The sequence below is a fragment of the Falco biarmicus genome, chromosome 1 (genome assembly GCF_023638135.1).
Source record: "Falco biarmicus isolate bFalBia1 chromosome 1, bFalBia1.pri, whole genome shotgun sequence".
NCBI lineage: Eukaryota > Metazoa > Chordata > Aves > Falconiformes > Falconidae > Falco > Falco biarmicus.
In genome coordinates, this window is record NC_079288.1 from 18,937,983 (window position 1) to 18,959,233 (window position 21,251).

Below are 21,251 nucleotides of genomic sequence, written 5' to 3' on the forward strand. Positions count from 1 at the left end.
TGCAACAAGGAGTGCTGAAATCCAGCCTCTTAAAAATCAAAAGTTCATTTATTAACAGAAGGAACACTTCCCGTAAACAGCACCGAGGAGCTCTGACCCAAGCCATGTGGTTAGGGGTTGCTGCATGAGAAGCAGCTACTTGCAGAGATAGTCAACTTGCAGTCAACCACAGGACTGCAGTTCATGCAAATGAAACTCAAAGTAGTTGTAAACCAGTTGGGACACCTACTGATGACAACACGGAACTTCTGAGTAGGCTCCAAACGGACAAAGGAACCTGGGGGAGTACTCAGGTAGCTGCCTTGTTCTGAGCTCCAGTTTACCACGGCTATGCTCCCTGCACAGATGGCACAGAGGTTCATCACACACATACTTTCAGCCTTTCTGACGACACATAATGAAGAGGCCAGGCGAAGCGCTCAAATGATAAAATACAAGTCGTTTTGCAGGATATTAAGCTTAATAAATCACCATATGCTGTTTAATACTCCAGTTACTGAAGTGGCAGCAAGCGAGACATTCAACAAATGTTGAGCATTTTAACAAGACGGAAAGTCTGTCTACAAGCATGGCAATAAAGGAGAGGGGTTTTAATCAGGAAAGGATTAGGGCCCAAAATAAAACAAATATTCACAATAATGGTGCTAAGTTTGGCAAGTATCTTTATGAGGCTGTAGTCAGATTATATCCACATTTTCAGACATTATTGCACTGACCACTTCTGGTTCATCACTGCACATTAATGTGGTTTAACACATTCTTCCAGCATGTTAATTATACTGAGCCCACTGTGTGTACTTAAGCTAGCCAGCCCTTAATGGACATAGAGCCTTGCTGCACCTCTAATTACTCTTCTTGATCACTTATGCCAGTACATGCATTATCTGAAAGCTTATCTTGCTTTCTTTCTTCCCCTCCCTTTTTTTTTAAAGCAATAATCTAAAATTTAAAACCATTAAGCTGGGCACTCTGAATTATTGGTTTGCAAAATCCCAGAGTTCAATGGAAGATAGGGAAGGGCACAGATGATAGAAGTGATTTAAGATACTACGGTTCTAAAATTTCTGGATCAGTTAGAAAAGGTATCACTCAAGTATTCAAACTATGTAAAAAACCCAAAAGAGAAATAACTATACAACAGCAACAACCTCTCAAGGCCTTGTGGTAAAAGCCCTTACCTGTATCAGCTGCACACTAGGGTGCTGATACATTGAAGGATTACAGAAAATTGTGTTGTAGAAGAGTGTCACTGTGAGAGGAAACAGCTTGGCTACTGGAATAGCCCTCAACAGCTCAACCCAAGAGTCACTCTGCTCAATCATGCCCTCCGTTTTTGTAGGGGCTATTTACCTTTCAACAGAAATGCAAATTTTCTAAACTAGGATGAATAAAATATTTAAGGAACACCATTACGTCAACATCGTACAGCAAAACACCCCCAAAACCTACCACAACTTCATTGTAATACTGCTTACGAGTTGTTAACAATAGTTATTGTACAAATAAAATGACTGATATCTTTAGACACAATTCAAGTATTGACTGTACAGAAAATAATGAAAATTACTAAGTTAATTCCTACCTTATTGTTTCTTCTATCAGTCGATCTGAGCTGAAAGCCAAAAGAAAAAAAGGAAGTTACAAAAATAAGAAGCACTAAGTATTATTTTAGATTATGAAGTCAATGATCGCCATAATACAAGCCTTAACAAATTTGCCCTCAGAATGTCTCATTTCAGGATGCTGAAATTTTTTGCAACTACATAGATTTGGTGTATATATAATGAGTGTCTTTGGAGACGATGCACATAGTGTCCTCTGGAGCAGTGTTTCCTAATGGTATGCTAGAGCAGATGCTCAGGAGAACACAGAAAGCACTGAGAAGACAGAAAGAGGAGAATGGGCTTCATGATTCGTGGCTAATTAATGTTAACTGAGTCCAGTATGTTCCAGGTGCCCAGAACAGTTTGGAAAGGAGCATTACAGAAGGAAGTACCTAATTGTATTGCTTTTTAGTCCTGGTCATCCCTGCCCATCCCCTCAGAAAACTTAATTAACAATAAAGGCTGAGACTTGGTTCCAGGTAATAACACCTCAAAACACTGCTTCAGAGCTAGTTTACCAAACACTGTTTTATGGTGGTTAACGAGGCAAATTCTTCCTATAGTAATACTAGTTGAATGAGGATTAAGCAATGCTTATGGGAAACAGAATATACACCAACTGTAAGAGAAAGACCTGGATAATACGTGCTCCTTCCCTCTCACTGCCACACTTTAATTGAGTTTCTATGAGCATCACTAGGAAAAGAACAGCCTAAAATACAGCACCACAGAGAGAACGTTTCATTTTAAAAATGGATATGCGAGATTAAGATGACAAACAAGACCCTCAGAAGACTTAAGCAATTTCTTTTTCTATATTCAACTTCTTACAGGCAGGTTTTTAATCACTGTTTTACAGCCAATTATGAAATCCCAGGAAAACACATCTCATTACAGCAATCAGCATCTCAAACATAACACTGGCATACAATAGGTGACCGCATCCCTGCTTCCTGTACTGTGGAAACAACGATACGTCCCTACAACTGCATTTACACAAACTCTTCTAGAAATAGGGCGGGGGGAGTGAGTTTGCAGTTTAAGGGGGAAATTAATCTGACAGGAAGAAGTTTTATGCCATACTGGATATTGCTTCCAGTATTAAAACAGAGTTTATTGCTGCTAAACTAAAAGGACTAGCAGACACTGAAAAGGCATGACCGTTTTCATCTTCCATCCTCCTTGTTCCAAGTGTTTTGCCACCTCAGGAGGGGAAGGTATCAACAGCCTCTGGCGCAGTACAGTTCTGCCTCTGACTCAGCCTGAGCTGCTCGATTTGGAACTTTTCTTCTACCCACAGAAATTTTGGAAATCCCACCACCACCTCCAGCTGGAGGCATGTGAAGGAGAACGTTGTGCAGCATGCACACACATGTGTAAACTGCTTCGGGGGGGGGGGGGGGGCAGGGAGATGCTGACGGAACGTCCTTATTTGTCTGTGAAGAGGAGTGAAAACATGAAGGTTGCTATTTCAGTCTAGTCCAAGCACACAGAGCACTAAAAATACTTTGCCTGGTTTTAAGTTGAGAGGGACTCAACTGGGGCAGCAAACACTGAAAACGCTGGAACAGGAACACTTCTTTCTGCTCCCAAAACAAAGCCACACTCCAAAGATTCACATCAGTTGCAAGTACACCGGTTTAATCAAATAAAACCATTTTCATTCACTGTGTGGTATTTATTACCACTGGCACAGAGAAGTAAAACACTACAGCTATGTACACAAAATGATGTAAGCAGTCTCAAGTCTCACAGCATCTGATAATGTCCCCAAGGCAAGCAGAACAGAAAAGCGATGCATTAAAGATTTCTGTAATTGCTGATTCTCAAAGATACAAAATTCAGCTGCAAATGTGCCTTTCATACATAGTCAGTCTCATAACAGACAAGTGTATTCTGTGGGCAGTGCATAATAAGAATAAACTGCAAAGCCATCAGAAAACAGTCTGAAAAGCAAGAATGGTGCACAAGAACCCATAGTTTTTAAAAAGGTTTAATTTTTTCTCTTTAATTTATTAACAACAAAGATGTCAGGAGCCTATCTGTAAATAAGTTGCACTTATATAAATTCTGTGAAACAAAACATTGCTAGAATAGTCCTATTAAAAAAAACCCCTACTCTGGAAAATTCATCACCAGCATTACCAGCTCTCTGTCTATTTAACTGATGAAATTAGAGTATTTTCATGTTAACGAACTGAAGATGACAGGGAAGTTGAACACATTCAGAGACCTTAAGTGAACTAGGATGTTCTCCACGGTTTTCAGAGCACAAAAATTAGGCTTGCCAGTTTGCAGCAGAGACACTAACTGCTTTCTATGTTAGAGAAAGCTGTAGTTAGGCAGTTTTCTTACTTAATCAAAGACATAAACAGAAAAAGTATTTAAAAGCCTCAGATTCAATTATACGGCATTTTTTTTATATATGCATGTATGTATATATATACCCATCTAAAAATAAACCCTGGAAACATAGCTACCTGCAAAATGATGACAGGCAGAAGTGAATAAAAATGAATAAACCTAATAATAAACAGTTCTCAATACCAACAAACACGGACATTAGACACAAATGCCAACACATAGGGACATCTGAAACCAGCACCTGAAGTCACAAGGTCGATGTTTCTCAACTTACACAGAGGTCACCCCAACCCTTTAAAAGGATGAGATGGATATGAATTTTCTCCAGAATGACCGATGTATAGGTAAGGGCCAGCTGAACTAACTCTTCTACTCTCAAATAAATAGCTTGAAAGCATACAGATTTACTAAATACAACTCCCAGTATGTTGTTCCCACCCCAAGAAGCATCATCTTTTGATGGTCCCAAGAGGATTTCCAAAAATCTCTCTACTTGCAAGTCTCCAGCAGGTGACCAAACTCCGGCAGAAAATGGCAATGACATACACGGCAATTTTGGTAAAGGCAGTATGAGCAGGAACATTTGATGGTAAAAGTCTGTGCATCAGAATCCCTCCGAGTTCCCTTTAGTACTTCCTGCAACAGTTCACTTTAAGCAGATGCCAGAGGCTTTTCTAAAAGCAGTAACACACACTCATACAGCATCTCTTAAAGTCTTTCAAAGTTCTTGGCAAACACAGATTGTAATGTTCACTTACAGTGACACCCAAACAGACGCAAGCAGTTGTTTCATCAGTTTACAGTTTACAACCACAGAAAATAACAGTCAGATCTAAGGAACATCAGGAACACGAAGTACAGCAGGGACCTGAGACCCAAGGGAAATCTGCACATCTCTGACTATTAATAACCTGGTTTATACAAATAGAAGTCGTTCCCACAATTATGAATAAAGTTAATTTCAATGTTTGGCAGAACAAAAAATAACATTGAAAGAGGTAATTTTGCCTCACTTACAGATTCAAAACTCTACAACAAGAGGCTCTTTAATAAAAAAAAAAATAAATATCTCTTTACTTTGCTCTTCTGCTTTCCAAGCAAAGACTACAAATCCAGTGGACATTACCTTATGAACATCCAAGCAAGCAAAGAATGGTTCTGGGCAACATTAATCCGATTTTCCATCTGTTTCAATAAGCTATGCATTTTCACCTGTCCAGACAGATGGCACTTTGACAAAGCCATTTAAAAATAACACACGAAAGAAATGTTGAAAGCTGCTGAGGCAATCACCTACTGTAATAAATGGCACAAATCCAACAGTAGCAGTCATGCATATGAAGTAATCAGGCCTCTGTGCAAGTGCTGTCTTCAAAAAAGATTGTGCAGTTTGTCATTTAAATATGGAGACAGGTAAATTAATTCAAAGGAAAAATTAAGTGAAATATGCTTCTAGGATAGCAAAGAAGCCTGCCCATCACATCAAGCTTTTACAACTAAAGGAAACATTTTCTGTTCTTCGCTTTTTCAAAGCAAATCTCCATGCCAGTAGTTAAAATTCAGTAACATAGATGATTACTTAGGTGAGGACTGGGCTTCTCCCATATCCATAGGTTTTGCTGCTGACTTACTAGCTAGATACTCACCACAAGCACTTGTCAGAGAAACAAGATTCAGCAGGAAGCCTCATCTGCACACAACTCATTTCACAATGCCCTTTAAACCCATCAGATGAAATCAAGGGCAATATTATCACAAATAATAATGTAAAAGGATTAGGAAAAAACCCTATAGAATAAACTAATACAGCACTTGATAACTATTTTCTTACTTTCATAAAGAATAATTACAGAAATAATAATTTTACTTTGTTCTTTCTCTAATTGCAAGATCAATCACTAGTCTCAGCTCTCTCAGACTGCCTGCAATAAATCTTTCATATTTTCATAGTCCTGGATCACTAGGCAACGTGGAGCTTCCAAGAATGCAAATATTGCAAAACATACTTGATACTCTAATACAAAATACAGATTATGATGAAGCAAAATCAGACTTATACAGTTATTTCCATCATAATACTCATTCCTAACTCACAAGTGAAAGAAACACCGTGCACACACACGAAAAAAAACCCCAGCTCCAACTCATCTTTCCTGCTTGCCATCAACGTACCTTACAATCTAAAAAAATCAGATCATTAAGCTCTTTAAAAGCTGAAGTAGAAGAATGTCAAGCAGAACACTTTTTTTTCTGTGATAAAAACCCAAGATATTCCCAATTTTGTAAGACTTGTCTCAAGCTTGATTCAGCTTAGCGTCAAAGAAAGAGTGAATTCCACCAGAGCTGCTTAGCTAGTTTGGACAGTCTCTCCAATTGCTAATGAAGACAAAAATTGGTGTAGAAGCCTACTCCTTGACTGAGAACCAACACAAGAGCATGGCAAGACAAACATACCTAGAGTATAAAACGCTCAAAGAGAGAAAATTTATATAATTGAGGGCTGCAGACACCACCAAACTGGCTCCTGTGTTTTCATCGAAAAGCAGAAGTAGCACCTGTCTGAATGCACAGAGTGCAACAGCACAGGGAGGAAAGGGAATGTATTCAGCTACAAAGCACACATCTTACGTGTGTGATGGCCAGCAGAAGAGCTAGCTGGCCAAAACCAAAGACGTGAGGTAAAATGGGCATTTTCAGGGATGAACAGTTTGCCCACAGGAACCATTCTGAAAGCAGAGAAAGGTTCAAATACCAACACAAACTGTGTCTTTTGTGGGTTCCCTTTATACGTTAATTAAAGCATAAATCTGGATGCTAAGGAGATGCAATGTTTTCACACTTTCTGTTGCAGTAGGAAAAATTAAATAAGAGCTCACAACAATATTAACATAAAAAACAGCAGAAACTTGAGCATTAAGTCAACGTACAGATTTGCTCCAAAGGAGCAATACGTTATTAACAATAAACATCACACCTACAAACTCTGAACAAGCGAACTAGCTTATTTCTGCAGATCACTGTACTGGGGGGTCTGACACCAATCACTTCCAATAAGAACGAGGAACAGTTGGAAAAGAAAAAAAGCGCAACATCATGATATCACATTGCTTTTAATCAATACAAGCAGTCTGTTAAATCTAGAATGAAAGGCATGGAACATAATCCATTGCTCTAGGCAGGAGTTAGCCAACGTTATTTGGTGTTGAATTTCTTTCCAGATGGTTTACACGTACTTTGTACATGAGAAAGAAAAGAAAAAAAAACAAAACAAAACATGCAAGAGGCATGCTTTTCACCAGAGGAAAGAATCTGCCAAAGGATTTCCAGGAAAATAAACTGATGAAAACTACTCCCTCCAACCCGAAATCCTATGACATAAAATTCACTAAAAATTAGACTCCTAGCTCCATCACTAAATAAGTAGCTTGACAGCTTACCAATTCCAACAATTTGAACTTAAGATAAGCTAACATAAGATAAGCTTCTTTGCAGCTACCTAACATCTGTAAACATGTCTATATGTGCACCATAACCAATGAAAAGGTTAGTTTAACTCAAGTATAAAGAAAAATTTAACAGATGTAAGCAAATACCAAGGGGTGCTTCCCCTTTGCGGGGAGATCCCTGAACACAGTGATCTACCTTCACAGGTCTGAGAACACCAACAGGTTGTTTCTCCTGGATTTCCAAAGGGTACAGTCTGCTCCTCCACTGAACTCCATGGACTTGTCTGGGAATTATCAACAGAGTGAAAGAAATGTTTCTGCAAAAGGAGGAGTTAGCCAAGAAAGCTCTTTGGCAAATAGAAAAGACTACTGGGGAGAGTGCCTGATGTTTAAGGGTCCCAAGAGGGCGAGCAACAGCAATACTTCTTCCTTTAAAGCAAATCTATATGGAAATAAGAGCCTTCCCAATAATCTGCAGTATACAGTTTACCCAAAGAATGCAGTTAAAATCTTAAAATGAAAACAGCTCCTATCGTCCAAATGAAGTGCAGCGGCTGGTTGCCTATTAGTAAGCACAAACCCAATGCCAGGATGGCACCACCAGCCACATCATGAGGTTTCTAGAGGCTCTCTATTCATGGTTGTGAAAGTTCCTGGATAGATTGACCCTCCCATATAATTGCTCCATATTACCCATAGGAACAAAGTTAAATGAACTGAGAAGGGCAGGCCTTACAGTAAGTCATTATCAGTAACCACAACTGTCAGAACAATTCCAGTAACTTACTAATGGACTATATCGGCATTTCCTCAAATTTTACATGCTGCCTGCAGAACTAGCATTCAGCAGGAGTGCCGTTTTCATTATTTCCTCTGGTTTAAAACATATAATTTGGATCATAACTCTAACTAGAAGGAAAAACACTGAAAACCAAGCAACACAGCCTTTGATATGCAACAGTGATCTGTTGAAAAAAGAGATCTACCAAGACAACCTACCGTTACTGATTTGTTGGGCACACACAGACAAGGTATATGCACAACGTACAACAAAGACACCTGCACGGTAACAAAACAGACTGTGCCACTTTTCTAGCTCAGTGGCTTCTGACTGAAGGTAGACAAAGCTAAAACAATTGTACTACTACTCACACACTCCTAAAGTAACCAAAAAGAGTGAATGTGTTCCAGAAGAACCCCATCACATAAACAACTTTGTAATTAATATCTTTTTCATTTCCAGTGAAGCTAACACAGAAATGAAGTGAGAGTTATCCCTAGGATGACAACCCAATTTTAATTTAGTATGAAACCTAAAATACACACTGATAGAAATGCATTCTGCTTCCTAACTGTATTTTCACCTGCTGCGGTTTTGAGGGTTTGTTGGGTAGATGTAGAAAGCTATATGGCTTTCATCCAGGATTTGGTCGAAGTACCTAATGTTACAACTATCTACCTGCCTGTTTATTAAGTTTAAGAAAATGATTCTTAAAACTGCATAGTTAACTATACAACATAATGAACACCTGTGGTTCAAAATTTAAAGCACACATCACATTTAAACCAGCTGCAATCCAAATTCAGGATGCACTTCATTAGCAGGTGAAGATCTCGACATTTTTCTTGCGACCCAATTTCACTGTGTTTTTAGGCTTGTCTTTTCATCTAAGACTGAACAAGATGCATTCTTCCAGAAGTGCGACTATACTCAATATAAACAAGCCTCTCAAGTGAGAGGAAAGCACTCTGCATCTTTCACTTGACAACAAAACTAAGGTACTTGAAAGGTTCTAAGCAAAATTGAATTATCAGGCTAAAATAGGCATGCTTTAGTGGGAATTTGGATCTAGTTCTGCTTCCCATCATAGATTTGATAGAAAGTATCTATCCTCAGCAGATGGTAGTCGATGCTTTTTATCAAACCACTGGTAAAGCAACACACTAAGATATCTGCATCGCCTACCATTCAGCAGCCAAGAATGATAAGAACCTCATTCTGATGCATTAGTACTGAAGTTCAAATTAAATAAACTCAAGAATGATATTTATACAGTAACGTGATAACTTTCCACAGGTACACTCCGCATTTGAGAAAAATGGAAATAATCACTATTTAACGTATCCATACACACCAAATGAAATTCAACAGCTTGTTTTTACTGGAGGTTCCAATAGCAAATAATGAGCAAGCACTTCTGACCTTAAAGAAGAATGAAGTACACAGCCACACTGACAAAAAAAAAAGACATGCCTCATTAGAGTAAGTGATTCTCAGATTCCACAAAAGTTCTATCAAACTCCATAATCGTTGATTCTGTTCAAAAGATGCACCTACTTTTCCAAACCAACCCATGTAAGAAGGATTTCAGTACTTGTCAAAGTCCTAATTTCAATACAGACCTTGGGGTGGGGGGGCTGGGAAGCTGTCCTAGTTAAGAAATGGTGTTGAAAGGAAAGCTAAAAACAAATAAAACATGCACTGACTTGTTTATTTCTGAAACGAGCAAGAAACTTCAGAAGCAAACACAGAGCTCTGAAGTCTGAAGTCTGGTTTTACATCCCTCCCTCTCCCCAAATCAAGGGCATAGTGTTGCTCCTGAGGTAAAGCCCAGAACCAAGAACCAGAGCTGAGTTTTAGTCCCAGCCACTCTTCTTCCGTGACACGTTCAAGCAATCTTTCACACTACATTGCGAGGGTTTGTTCCTCAGTTTCTGCAGAGAGCCATAAAGACCTAGGATAGTTTCGGTAGCCTCTTTCCCAGTGGGTACATTGAAGTTCATGCATAAACCTTCACATTTTATACAGATGAAAAGCAAACAATGAGTTTGAGGTTTAGCGCTAACACCTGTGTGACCCCATCCTTTGTCACCTGGATAATGCAATTTTGTACTGGAAGTTAAAAAGGAAGTCCCAGATTAAATTTTGTGCATGTGTGTGGTGGGTTTGTTGTTTTTTTTCATTTGTTTGGTGTGCCCTGTCCCCCCCGCCTTTCTTCAAATATCATTCATTTTAGACATACTGAGGTATAAAAATACCACAACGGTCATCAATGTCAGGGAAATCACTGATTACAGTATTTTTCAAACCAAACTATAAGGAAAGCATGCAAATAAACCTTGTGAGAGGAATATAACATTTGGTTTAGTGTTTTGGGGTAGGTTTGGTTTTTTAAGTCCTAAATAGAGCACAGGAAGATGAAAAGCACTAGTTGACTTAACTCTAATGAAGCTCAAGCTATTTTTAAAGGTAGAACCTCTTTTAAATCCTGAAGTGCTTGGATGATTTTCATGTTCTTTTATTAAGTTATTTATAAATAATAATACCCAGGAGAGCATCTTTCTTCATTGCCTGCAAGCTTTGAACCTCCCCAAATTATCATTAAACTACTTCAATAAGTTGCTCATGCAGTCACATAATTAGTCACATAACAAGCAGCGAAGCTTCTTTTTTTCCAGAAGACATGAACTGTCTCCCTCATTGAGCAGTATTTACTATTAAAATGAGAAAACAGATAAGTTGTGCTCAGTCTGGTGTTGCAGTTAAGTACATGATTATGTTTGTATTCAGTCTGGGACTGTTAAAGGGGAGCTGATGCAGCCACTTATGAAGTGGCTTTGAGTCGTTCTGCCATGCATCTTCAAGAGACAGAGGTTCTGCCAGCAGGCCTGGAGGTAAAATTTGTTCAATCCCATGCAGAGGTTAGGCTAAAGAAAGGACTCCCTGATGCATAACTGCAATTGAGAAAACTCTACGGCAATAGGAGACAGAGCAGAAAGAAAAAATAGAATCATATTTTGAAACAGGATTACAGCACATGTTGTTGTGCATCTTTAAGTAAGCTTTTGCGATACCAAAAATCCTGCTTTGTTAAAATCCTTTCTTTGAAAACCATTTTATATGCGCTGCTGCTCCCAAAAAGTCTGTGTTACAGACTTTAAATGGTAAGCCAGTCAGCAAGGTAATTCCCACAGTCATCCTGACAGGCTAGCTGAGGCACCAGGTCACACTTTTAATGCAATAGTTTCCCAAACTTCCTTACTCCAGAAATGAAGAAAGTAAGTCAACAGTATTTGGGAACATAGTGACACACCATTGCCAGAGCTCTTGCAATTAATGGCCAGCAGAGAAACATTTTAACCTAGATCACACAATCTCTCCTTGCACTGTGTCTTCCACTTCAACAGACAGAGTGCTGCAGCCTTCCATCACTACTGCACAGCAACTCTGTCGCCAAATTAAATCGTACTCGGTGCTTCTTGGCAAACAGTCCAAACGAAGGCCATGGAGAGCATGTATTGTCCCTTCAGAGCAGATCTGGTTTTTTTCATAACTGCTACAAAACAAATAATATTACTCATTATCAAGTGCTGCTTCAGTTAAAATCTGTATTTAAATTAAGAGAACGGAGCAACAAGAACACTGCATTCTGCTTTGACACAAACAACCACCAAGTTTAATTTACAGGCGAGCTTTGCAATTAAAAAAGAAAAAAAAAAACACCTTACTGGGCCTGACTAAAGTGGAACTCAGCAGTTCTGAGACTGCAGAGCAGGCAGCCAGCAGGCACCCAGGGAAGATGCTCATCACACTCCTCCCTCCCTGCTGTTTCCCCAACCACCTTGGGAAGGCAAAAAGAATTGGCGAATTAGCTGTTTTTTCTACAGTCTCTTTCTTTCCAAGAGAAGATGAAGGAGATGCAGTGGCAAACAATGTGTCAGCCGGAGCAGTTACTGCTCAGGCATCTGCCTGTCCTCCCCCTGCAACTGGAGGCAAGGGAGCGGATGGATGGGGAGACAACAGCAATTCCCTGGTTTTAATCCAGTACTGAAGGTCCACTGAAATCCACAGGAACCTGTGCACCAACAGCACAGTGAATGGAAATCAGTGTGCAATGCAGAGAACCAGGATAATGAAAGAAAAGGAAATTAAATTAAGGCAGAAAACTGGTAGCTTTTCACTCAGAAAATCAACACACCTGTAATCAAAAACTCTGCAAGATGTCTCTGCATCTCATTAGGCTGACTTTTCTGTGTAAATCAGTACTGAAGTGAAAATTTGTAAGCAACATCAGTATTTAGAGGAAAAACAGTCAATAAGTCACCCCCTCTATTAAGATCTGGACTGTATTACGAACAAAGTTTGAAAGCAGTTTCCCGGTGATTATTCTCTACTGAATGTGGCCATTTCTGCCCAAACAACAACAGGAAATTTGAAATAGTTCTGCTGAAAAATGAAATGCTATAATAATAGTAATAAAAATACTTAGTACTCCAGAGTACTTCACATACATGAAGTACTGCACAAACATTAATTTATCCTAATTATTTCCATGAATCAGGTATGTATTATTAATGGCACCATTACACAACTGCTGCAGATTCCCGTTATTTCTTTTGCTCACTTCTCTTACTCTTCTTTTCTCTTCCACACCCAGAACACATCCCTCTGATTTGTTTGCTCTCCTTTCCTCCTTCAAAGTTTCTCATCCACCTACTCTGGTACCCCTACCCTGTTCCCAATGCTAAACAAAGGCACACAGGGGTGTTTCAAGCCCTCAGCTAGCCTGAACACTTTGAGCAGGTTCATCTCGTCTACCTGCATCACTCACACCTGATACTCTTCAGCTGAAAATGTTTTTACCAGATAAACACAGCTAATGGTATCTGCACCAGCACCTGCTTCACCACCAGCCACTTCTTTTGGAAAAGGACAAGTGGTCTAAGCAGTCTAGTTTTCACTAGTTTTACAAGGAATTCATCATAGAAAATAAAATCTCTAATTTCTATCTAAACCTTGGAAGCTTTCATCAATTTTTACACAAATTCATTGGTATCACCTGATATGTCATTCACAGACAATGCAGGTACTAACACGAGGGAAATTTTCACTTGCATACAGATGCGATATTGCAAATTTAATCAAACACATTAGTCCCTTCTTTGCTGACTTAAAGACTATAACTCACCAGTAACTGCAGAATTTCTCAGGGCAAACACTAAGTTCACAGGACTCTTTCCTCTGAGGCAGCACTTTTCAGAACAGTTTTTAAAATGCTAAGCTAGATCTATTCATCAAAATTGTCTTCTTTAGATGGAAAACAGTATTACAAGAAAAAGGATGACTTGTTTACCTCCCTAGCCAAAAGCATATGAACAGAACAGATGAGAAAAACACCTTTAGTGAATGGCACAGACCCAAGAAAACAAGCATTCAAAAATCAATTGCAACCATGACCATGCCAGATTTGGTGGTACTTTAAGCATCTGACATGCCAAAAGATCTGAGGTATTAGGTAAAAATATTAACAGGGCATTGATATTTGACAATACCTGTCTTCCAGCCTCATTTTAATTAACAGGTGTTAAAACTTTTATTAAAAAATTCTCTCCAGAGGTAGGTAAAACTATCCTTGAATTATCTGTATAGAAGTTAAGGAAGAAACTGAGCAACTTGGAAACTTTACGCCTCCTATCCGCAGTCAATAACATTTCTTGACAAACCTCCTTTCCCAATAAAGCTCAGAATCAACTGATTTATAGAATGAATTGAACCAGCAGCAAAGCTTTCAGCTGAAGAGAGAACACAATATGCTTTCTCCAAGCCTCCCAGAACAGGGGTGCAGCAGCGCGGAGCCCCGCATGCCCCAGCCCGAGCGCTGCCCTGGCAGCACTGTGATCCTAACGTGAAAGTGCACAACAGACTCGTGCCAGCAGCACTGACACAGCAGCCAGCCCCACCCAGTGTGGTGAATCCAAATGGATGCACGATCCTCATGGCTTAATGGATAGCAGGTTTATGTATTACAGGCAATGCTAGGGTTTGCACAGTGCTTCAGCTGTTGCAATCCCCTTGGTGCTTAATATAAGTTGGATCATTTTATTCATCAAAATTCTGTACTTGCAGATTTTTTTACTTTCCCTCCTTTTTTACAATTACCTTCACATGTAAAATTCAGACAGATTCTCCTTCGTTTTTCTTCCAGAACAAGTGACATTCACAATATGACAGAAAAAGAAAAAGGCAGAGGTTCAGCTTCTCTCCAAAGTCCCTTCCAGATAAGAGGTTTCTGGCTCCAGTCTTCTTACTCCCAAGTGAGGTACCACCATAAACAATACTGCCTAGGGCTGCCAGCAGGCTTTTTAAAGAGCATTCACGGAAAACGCCGCCAAAAGTAAATTCAAGTTTCCGCTTATCCTGTTCCACATGGTCATGCACAAAGAAAAAGGCTGACAGACAAGTCTGGTACTCCGTAGTGGGGTAATAGCTCATACACTCTCCATTATCAGATCATGGAATAAATATGTAATAGGTTAAAGTACTTAATACCATAAATTAAGAAGGGTCAAGACCAAGTGAACGCTCTAATATTTGATACAAATATATAACGCCTGCACCATAATTTCATTACTTTGCAGCATATAATAATACACTTGCAAAGTTTACGTTCCCATCTCCATTTTTCAAGCTCTATTCACAGGTTTCACAACTTTGCTAAAAATACATTGGTATTTTTACTGTTGTGTCTTTGTGCCGAGGTATATACATTCATCACGTAGTTCCATCAATCTAGCACCATGGTTTACTCCACTGCAAATATTCAGCATCAAATCACACAAAGTTTGTCAGCTTATCCTAGGAGTATGTTTCGTGTAATCTGCCAGCTCTTGGTGATTTCTTTTGCTAGCTTTTACAGCTTTTTGGCATTAATAGCTCGTTAACTGCTTTCTCTGAAGACAAATATGTTGAAACTCTTTAATAATTTCCTCTGCCAGTATCTCTTACTGATTCTCAATTCAAAAGTTTTCAATTTCTTGCAAGCTTTGATTCCTCGCCAAGGTTGTCTTCTACTTCTACACCAGATTTCTTCATACACCTTAGAGTTATCTCTACCTTGCAGTAGTATTCCATGATTAGTTCTAGCCCTGTTTCCCAAAGATTCCCAACTCACACTTACTTCTTGTTTTCTTATTCTCAGTGTCATGGGTTTTTTTTCTTTTAATACTTCACAATTTCAAATAATCATCTAGAAGATGATTTAACTGCTCCTGAGAGTGCCTTATTTAACTGTATTTCTCATGCAATTTTAACCTAAAAACGTATTGGAGAGTTTAGCATGTTTAAAGAGATCAAAGCAATCAATGCCTCAACAAACACTAGGCTCAAATTCTGAAGATGTATCTGCCAGATTATGTTTACAAAATGGTTTAAGTTTTCCTCTTTTCATTGTTTCAAGCTTTTCAAAACAGCGCACTCAGAGGAATGTCAGTTTCTTAGAAGTATATTTTACCACTCCAGAAATAACGCAGCCTTCTTTAACAAAATGCCAAATGCATAAAAGTATTTACCACCCCCCAACAAAAAAAACAAAGCAAACCACAAACCCCAAACACAACATCTAGAAAGAATCAGGTTTACTCAGATTAACTGACAGTGATGCTTCAAAGCACAACATTTCAGGTAACATTCACCTCCATAACAGTAAGATTAAGGGTTTTTTCCCCGAAACTTTACATTACCTGATCATGTATGTTTATTAATAAATTCAACCTAACAAAAGTTGTAATTCAAGCTTTAAATCAATTAATTTCTAAGTTTTAAAGATACCAAAGAAAATTGAGGATGAAGTGGTGGTAAGCCACAATCAAAAAATTTGGTTTTAATTTCCTGTAAAAGCTTTTTATGCAGTTCTAGATAGAAGTTTAAGTTCTCTTTAAGAAAGCACATTTGAAAAAGCCACAGGTAAATTTTTTATTTATTTATTTCAAGTGAAAGCCTGCCCTCTTGTGCAAGACTGATGCGTAGCATGACTACAGTCAACACAGAGGCAGGAAAATCAGTGCTACTTCGTAACTACCTAAAATTTAAACATGAACCTTCCAGCGCTCTTCTACCCGAGTGTGCTGCTTTTGCTGAACCAGGAACGCACAAGGCAGCTACTCATAATCTAACGCCCTTTCTGCAACTGGAATAAGAAGAAAGTGCTTTCCATTCTGCTTGTTATCTCAGCCAATAAACTACGATCAACTGGCAAATATTTAAGTGCACGGGTAATTTTGGGATTAGTCTCGTCCATCCCCTTTCCCACTTACCCAGTAAAGACAAAAGGAAAGAAAGGTTCTTCTGTCTGACTGACGAATAAAAGAAGGGGAAGAACAGCTAAGCCAGTGGGACTTTCTGTTTTGCTTTTTAACCCTTATCCCAGTCAGTATACCATAAAGGCATCTACTTATGACAGGGTGCCAAGCACCATGTGTGAGTCACAAGTGAATTGCAAAAGCCCACTGAAGACAATACACAGATATCACTTAGTGTTGGCAAGATCCAAAAGTCAAAATCACTGAAAACTACCATGAGTACTACCTACTATATGTACTGCACAGTCAGCAGCACTAAATGTTTCCCCAGCTGCGTAAGTAGCAGCACTGTCACAGGATAGATTATGCAAGGCATTCATTGCAGACATATGTATCTACAAACAACGCTTTCACACATACTTGAAATTAAGAATGTTTCACCCTCCAGAAAAGTTAGGCACCTCCAACATAAGTAACAAATGACACCTACTTTCGAAGGTGTTCGTGTTCCTTCAGGAATAGTTCTGTTCTTCTATTATTCACGCCAGACCCACTTTTATATGATCTAAAACCCAATGACAAAAGAAAACATAATCTCGGTAAGAGCTGTGAATTCAAGCAGTAACTTTTTTTGCTGTATGCTGAGCACAGATGAATAAGCTGTGCTGAGTATTCTCCTACAGGTGGGTTTCCACCTCCTCCCTCAGAGGACAGTCCCATCCCGTTGCTATAACAAACAATACAACTTACTCAATATCTTTTCGTACTGATCCCAACAGATTCTCCCTTTCTCGTATTGCTAAGAAGTTCGCTTTGGTTTTGTGGAATTCGTGCGTATAATCCTGTAATAACACAATTATTCCAAAATTAGGATTCTGAGATCAATTTAACACCATAATACACTCACGTAAGATGCAACCACCTTTTAAAATGTTAACTGTTCTCTAATACATAGTGCAGAACAACTTATGAAATGAACATCAAAAATGCTTGGAAGTTAATGCGAAGTATTCTTAAACCTCACTGCTTTTACAGGAGTTGCTAACTTTTGATAGCTACAGCTAAAGTCACAGAGGGAAATCCATTGTAATTCCTCCCCAATCACATATATTTTCACCTTTCTGATTAATTACCATTTTGTGTTAGAATTTCCCATCACTGGTTGAATCAGAAACCCTAGTAAAACCTGCTTATTCGCTGTGGTAAAGATGTTCTTGGATTTATTTAAGTTACACCAGATGAAAAAAAAGTCTTTTTTGAACAATGAAGACTTCTTAATTTATTTTTTAATGTTGACGTTGCAATTTTACATCTGAAAACACTTAGGCAGCTAATACTTCTCAAAAACCAATTTAACTGGGAACCAAAACCATTGTAAAAATTCTTTTTCATATAAATGCTATGGCCTGTACAAAACACTATGCTTTTTACATTGTGTATTGCACAGACACAAAACAGATAATCAAACTGTACATGACCAGCCAACTAAAACATGCATTTTTAACATTACTATGCCACAAAAGCATCACCAGTTTGAAGCATGGTTGATTTATAACACTAATTATCAGCTTTGGCCTTCACATTTCCTTCAACTACTTTTAGCAGTTTAGATGGTTTTACAACTGTTATTTTCTTAAGCGTGATGTTCCCTCTCATGTTGCTACGTGACAGACCACACAGACAAGGTAATTTATTACAGTAACTTTCCCCTTCTGCTATATAAAACACACCTACACAATAAGATAGCACGCTTTACTGTTCTTAGTTAGGTACTAGTCACCAGTGTGACATAAAAAATGCTATTTTTTCAACTCAAGTTCACTAATTGTGGTGTCTGAAGAGAAGGAAAGTGAGATGGGATCGGTGGCATTTAAATCTTCTGGCAAGACATTAAAACATGCTGTGATACCAGCACTGCTACTAATTATTCCAAACAACTCAACAAAATAAAAGCAAGGAGGACATGTGTTTGTTACCTGCAATATGTCTCTGTGACGCTGTAACGTATGCATCAGCGCAGCATTCAGGGACGGGACTCCTGCACTATTTGTGTATTCTGCCATTTTGTCATTTATTCCAGTAAGCTAGAGGAAGAAAAAACAACTCAAAAACATGAAACAGCTTATTCTTGCAAGAAAGTTACAACGCATAATTTGAAGGAGCAGCTTTAATGACAGGTGCATATGTACAGAAACACTCACCTAACACCCACGCTAGTATTTCCTAACATTCATCACAGAAACTTGTACCGCAGTATTACCTAGATGCTGAAGTAAACCCACAGTAACTTGAGTTACCTTTCCCAGAAGTTGTTCAATCTCCACAGCCATGGTCTCAAACATTCTGTCCTGGCTTGATCCATTTAAGAGAGGAGTTGTGTCAGAACTAAGGAAAAAAAAGAGGAGGAGCAGTTACTGCAAAACACATCATCTTTTCACAAATGCAAGAAATAAGAAACACTAGTGTTAGGTGTTAGCAAACTCCACTACTCAGGTTTCCCAGAGATATGAATTAAACTCAGAAAAATTACATTTTCCTATCATACATGCCTTTAACTCTTATATGAGCTAACGACATAGTATCACATGGCGGAAATATAGCCTCTCCATATCTTCCAAGACATGCCTGACACCAAAAACTTGTCTACTACCAGCATGTGTCTAGTACCAATGCCCTTCTCTCCCAAACTTTTACGCTCAATTTATTTATTTATTGGCAGGACAGAGCACTGCACTATTAGCATGTTAAACCAACTACATAATTACACGTTAATAACACAGAGTCAGGGCAACCCACTGACCTATTAAAGCAGTCAAGTGTCACACAGAGCAATACAAACCACACAATTTATTACAATTACAGTTTCATACAGTATACTTTCCCTATATGCCTTTAAAGATTAAAAAAAAACCACAGTGAAAAGTCATATCTAAGCAACAGAAGCACAACACAGGGTATGCCAACCTGCAGAAGTATGACAACTAATACCTTTCAGAGACTACTCATTGCTTTCATAATCTACCATAAGTAGAGTAAGAGAAGTAATTTTTGCATAGAATGGCAAAAATAATTAAAACAATTAGATTACATAGCAAGTAACAGCACAGAGCCAGAAATAAGAGACTAGGACTCTGATCCATGGGTAACATGATTATTCTTGAGGTGTTTCCAGGCTTCCAGAACCAGAAATTCATGGAAAACGTTCAAAATGGATTCAATAATGAGATAAGTAAAAATATTAACATACATACATACAGTAGTCACACTCACAGCTGATACAGAGTGTTGGCACCCACAGTTAGTAAGGAAAGAATGGCAGTTTTTAAAGGTTGTGCACAGGGACAGAGAAGTTGATAATTAGTGCTGTGGAACTGCAGGGAAGACCTCAACTCCAGCCCATAAACTAGACTCAAAAAGTTTTATCACATTAATTCTTGAGTCAAATGTGAATCTGTCTAAAGTGAACAAAAAGTATTTGTATATACGGACATATGTATGTATTTATCTGGTTCATATACATATATATATCTATATTACCATTACTACTCATCTTAGGAGAAAGCCAGGAAGAAACAGGTAGCCAAGGGCTAGTCCCCTGGTCCAACCTTGAATCAGTCACAGCTGCTCATCGCTCCAGTTCCCTTAATATCAAAACAGGGATCACAAATACCACACCAGCCCACCTGGGAGGCGTAAGGCTAAAGTCCCCTCATCCTGAAATCCCTGAAAACCTCCTGCTAGTTAAATACACAAGAAAAACTGGAAAGTCAGCCAACGTAGCAAACATTAAAAAGCCCTATCGTTGGTTCACACGTTAACCCCACAGTTACAGACTGAAGTTTAAATTCAGCTTCCCTTGGTGATATATATGCTCCACCACAGCCCACACACCTGACTCATGTGCCAGTATCACTCAATATCGCATCAAGAGCAACAGCAGTGTCACAGCACCAAGAAATGCCGAAACCAACCTCTTAAGAGGCTAAGCGTAAAAGCCACAGGTGGAACTAGCACCAAGTAAATGATAAAAAAGAACCGAGGACCAGGAGCAGCGTTTAAAACGTAAAGAAATGGGCTAGTACCTATACCTGTCGCGCCTTCCGTCTCGGGTGCTGCTGTAGCTGGTGCAGAGTTTGCTGAAGGAGACCAGTTTGAGGTCCAGCTCGTTCTCCAGCTGCCTCGCCTGCTTCCTGAGATCTGCACGGGGCGGCCAAGAGCGGGGGACAAGTCACAGACCAGCGCGGGGGCCCCAGGCCTGGGGGGGGCGCGTTTTCGGGGGTCGCCTCCCAGCAGAGCCGGCACCCCCCGCCCCACAGAGGGGAGCCCCCCAGAGAGCGGGGGCCCTCACAGACGGGGCAGCACCCGCGCTGACGGCGAGGGCACGGCTGAACACCCACCCACAGGCCCTGGCCCACACGGCCGGGAGGGCCCAGCGCCGGGTGGCGCCTCCCTCAGCGCGGGGCCTCCCGCGGCGGGGCTCGGCCGGGAGCCGCCGCCTCATGGCTGAGGGGCCGGCGGGGGTACCGCCAGTCCAGAGAGAGCCCCGGCAGCGGTCCCGGCCGGACCGTGCCCTAGGAGAGCCCCGCGGCGCTCAGCCGCCCCGTCCCCGCCACCCCCAGGCCCCACTCGCCTTCCCAGTAGTTGCTGCTCCCGGCCGCCATCTTTGTTGTCCAACGTCAGCCGCGGCCCAGCGAGACCGCACCGCCGAGAGGGGCGGGCCAGAGCGTCTGCCTGGAAGCGCGGCGCCCGCCGGGACGGG

General features: G+C 39.9%; 1 protein-coding gene across 3 annotated transcripts in view; it reads right to left on the reverse strand.

The window, feature by feature from the left end:
- Window positions 1-21,250, reverse strand: part of GOSR1 (golgi SNAP receptor complex member 1) — a 31,551-nt gene extending 10,301 nt beyond the window's left edge. Inside the window, exons 1-7 of one of the 3 annotated variants that reach the window (XM_056338092.1) lie at window positions 21,123-21,250; window positions 20,581-20,689; window positions 18,790-18,877; window positions 18,469-18,576; window positions 17,243-17,334; window positions 16,983-17,057; window positions 1,583-1,612 (exon numbers count right to left, since the gene is read on the reverse strand). In XM_056338092.1, the coding sequence (XP_056194067.1) occupies window positions 1,583-1,612; window positions 16,983-17,057; window positions 17,243-17,334; window positions 18,469-18,576; window positions 18,790-18,877; window positions 20,581-20,689; window positions 21,123-21,153 (533 nt within the window). In that variant the 5' untranslated portion in view covers window positions 21,154-21,250. Of the gene's footprint in view, window positions 1-1,582; window positions 1,613-16,982; window positions 17,058-17,242; window positions 17,335-18,468; window positions 18,577-18,789; window positions 18,878-20,574; window positions 20,690-21,122 lie in introns of all 3 variants that reach the window. The other 2 variants (XM_056338084.1, XM_056338096.1) reach the window with 2 other exon arrangements.
- Between the last annotated feature and the right edge of the window lies 1 nt (window position 21,251).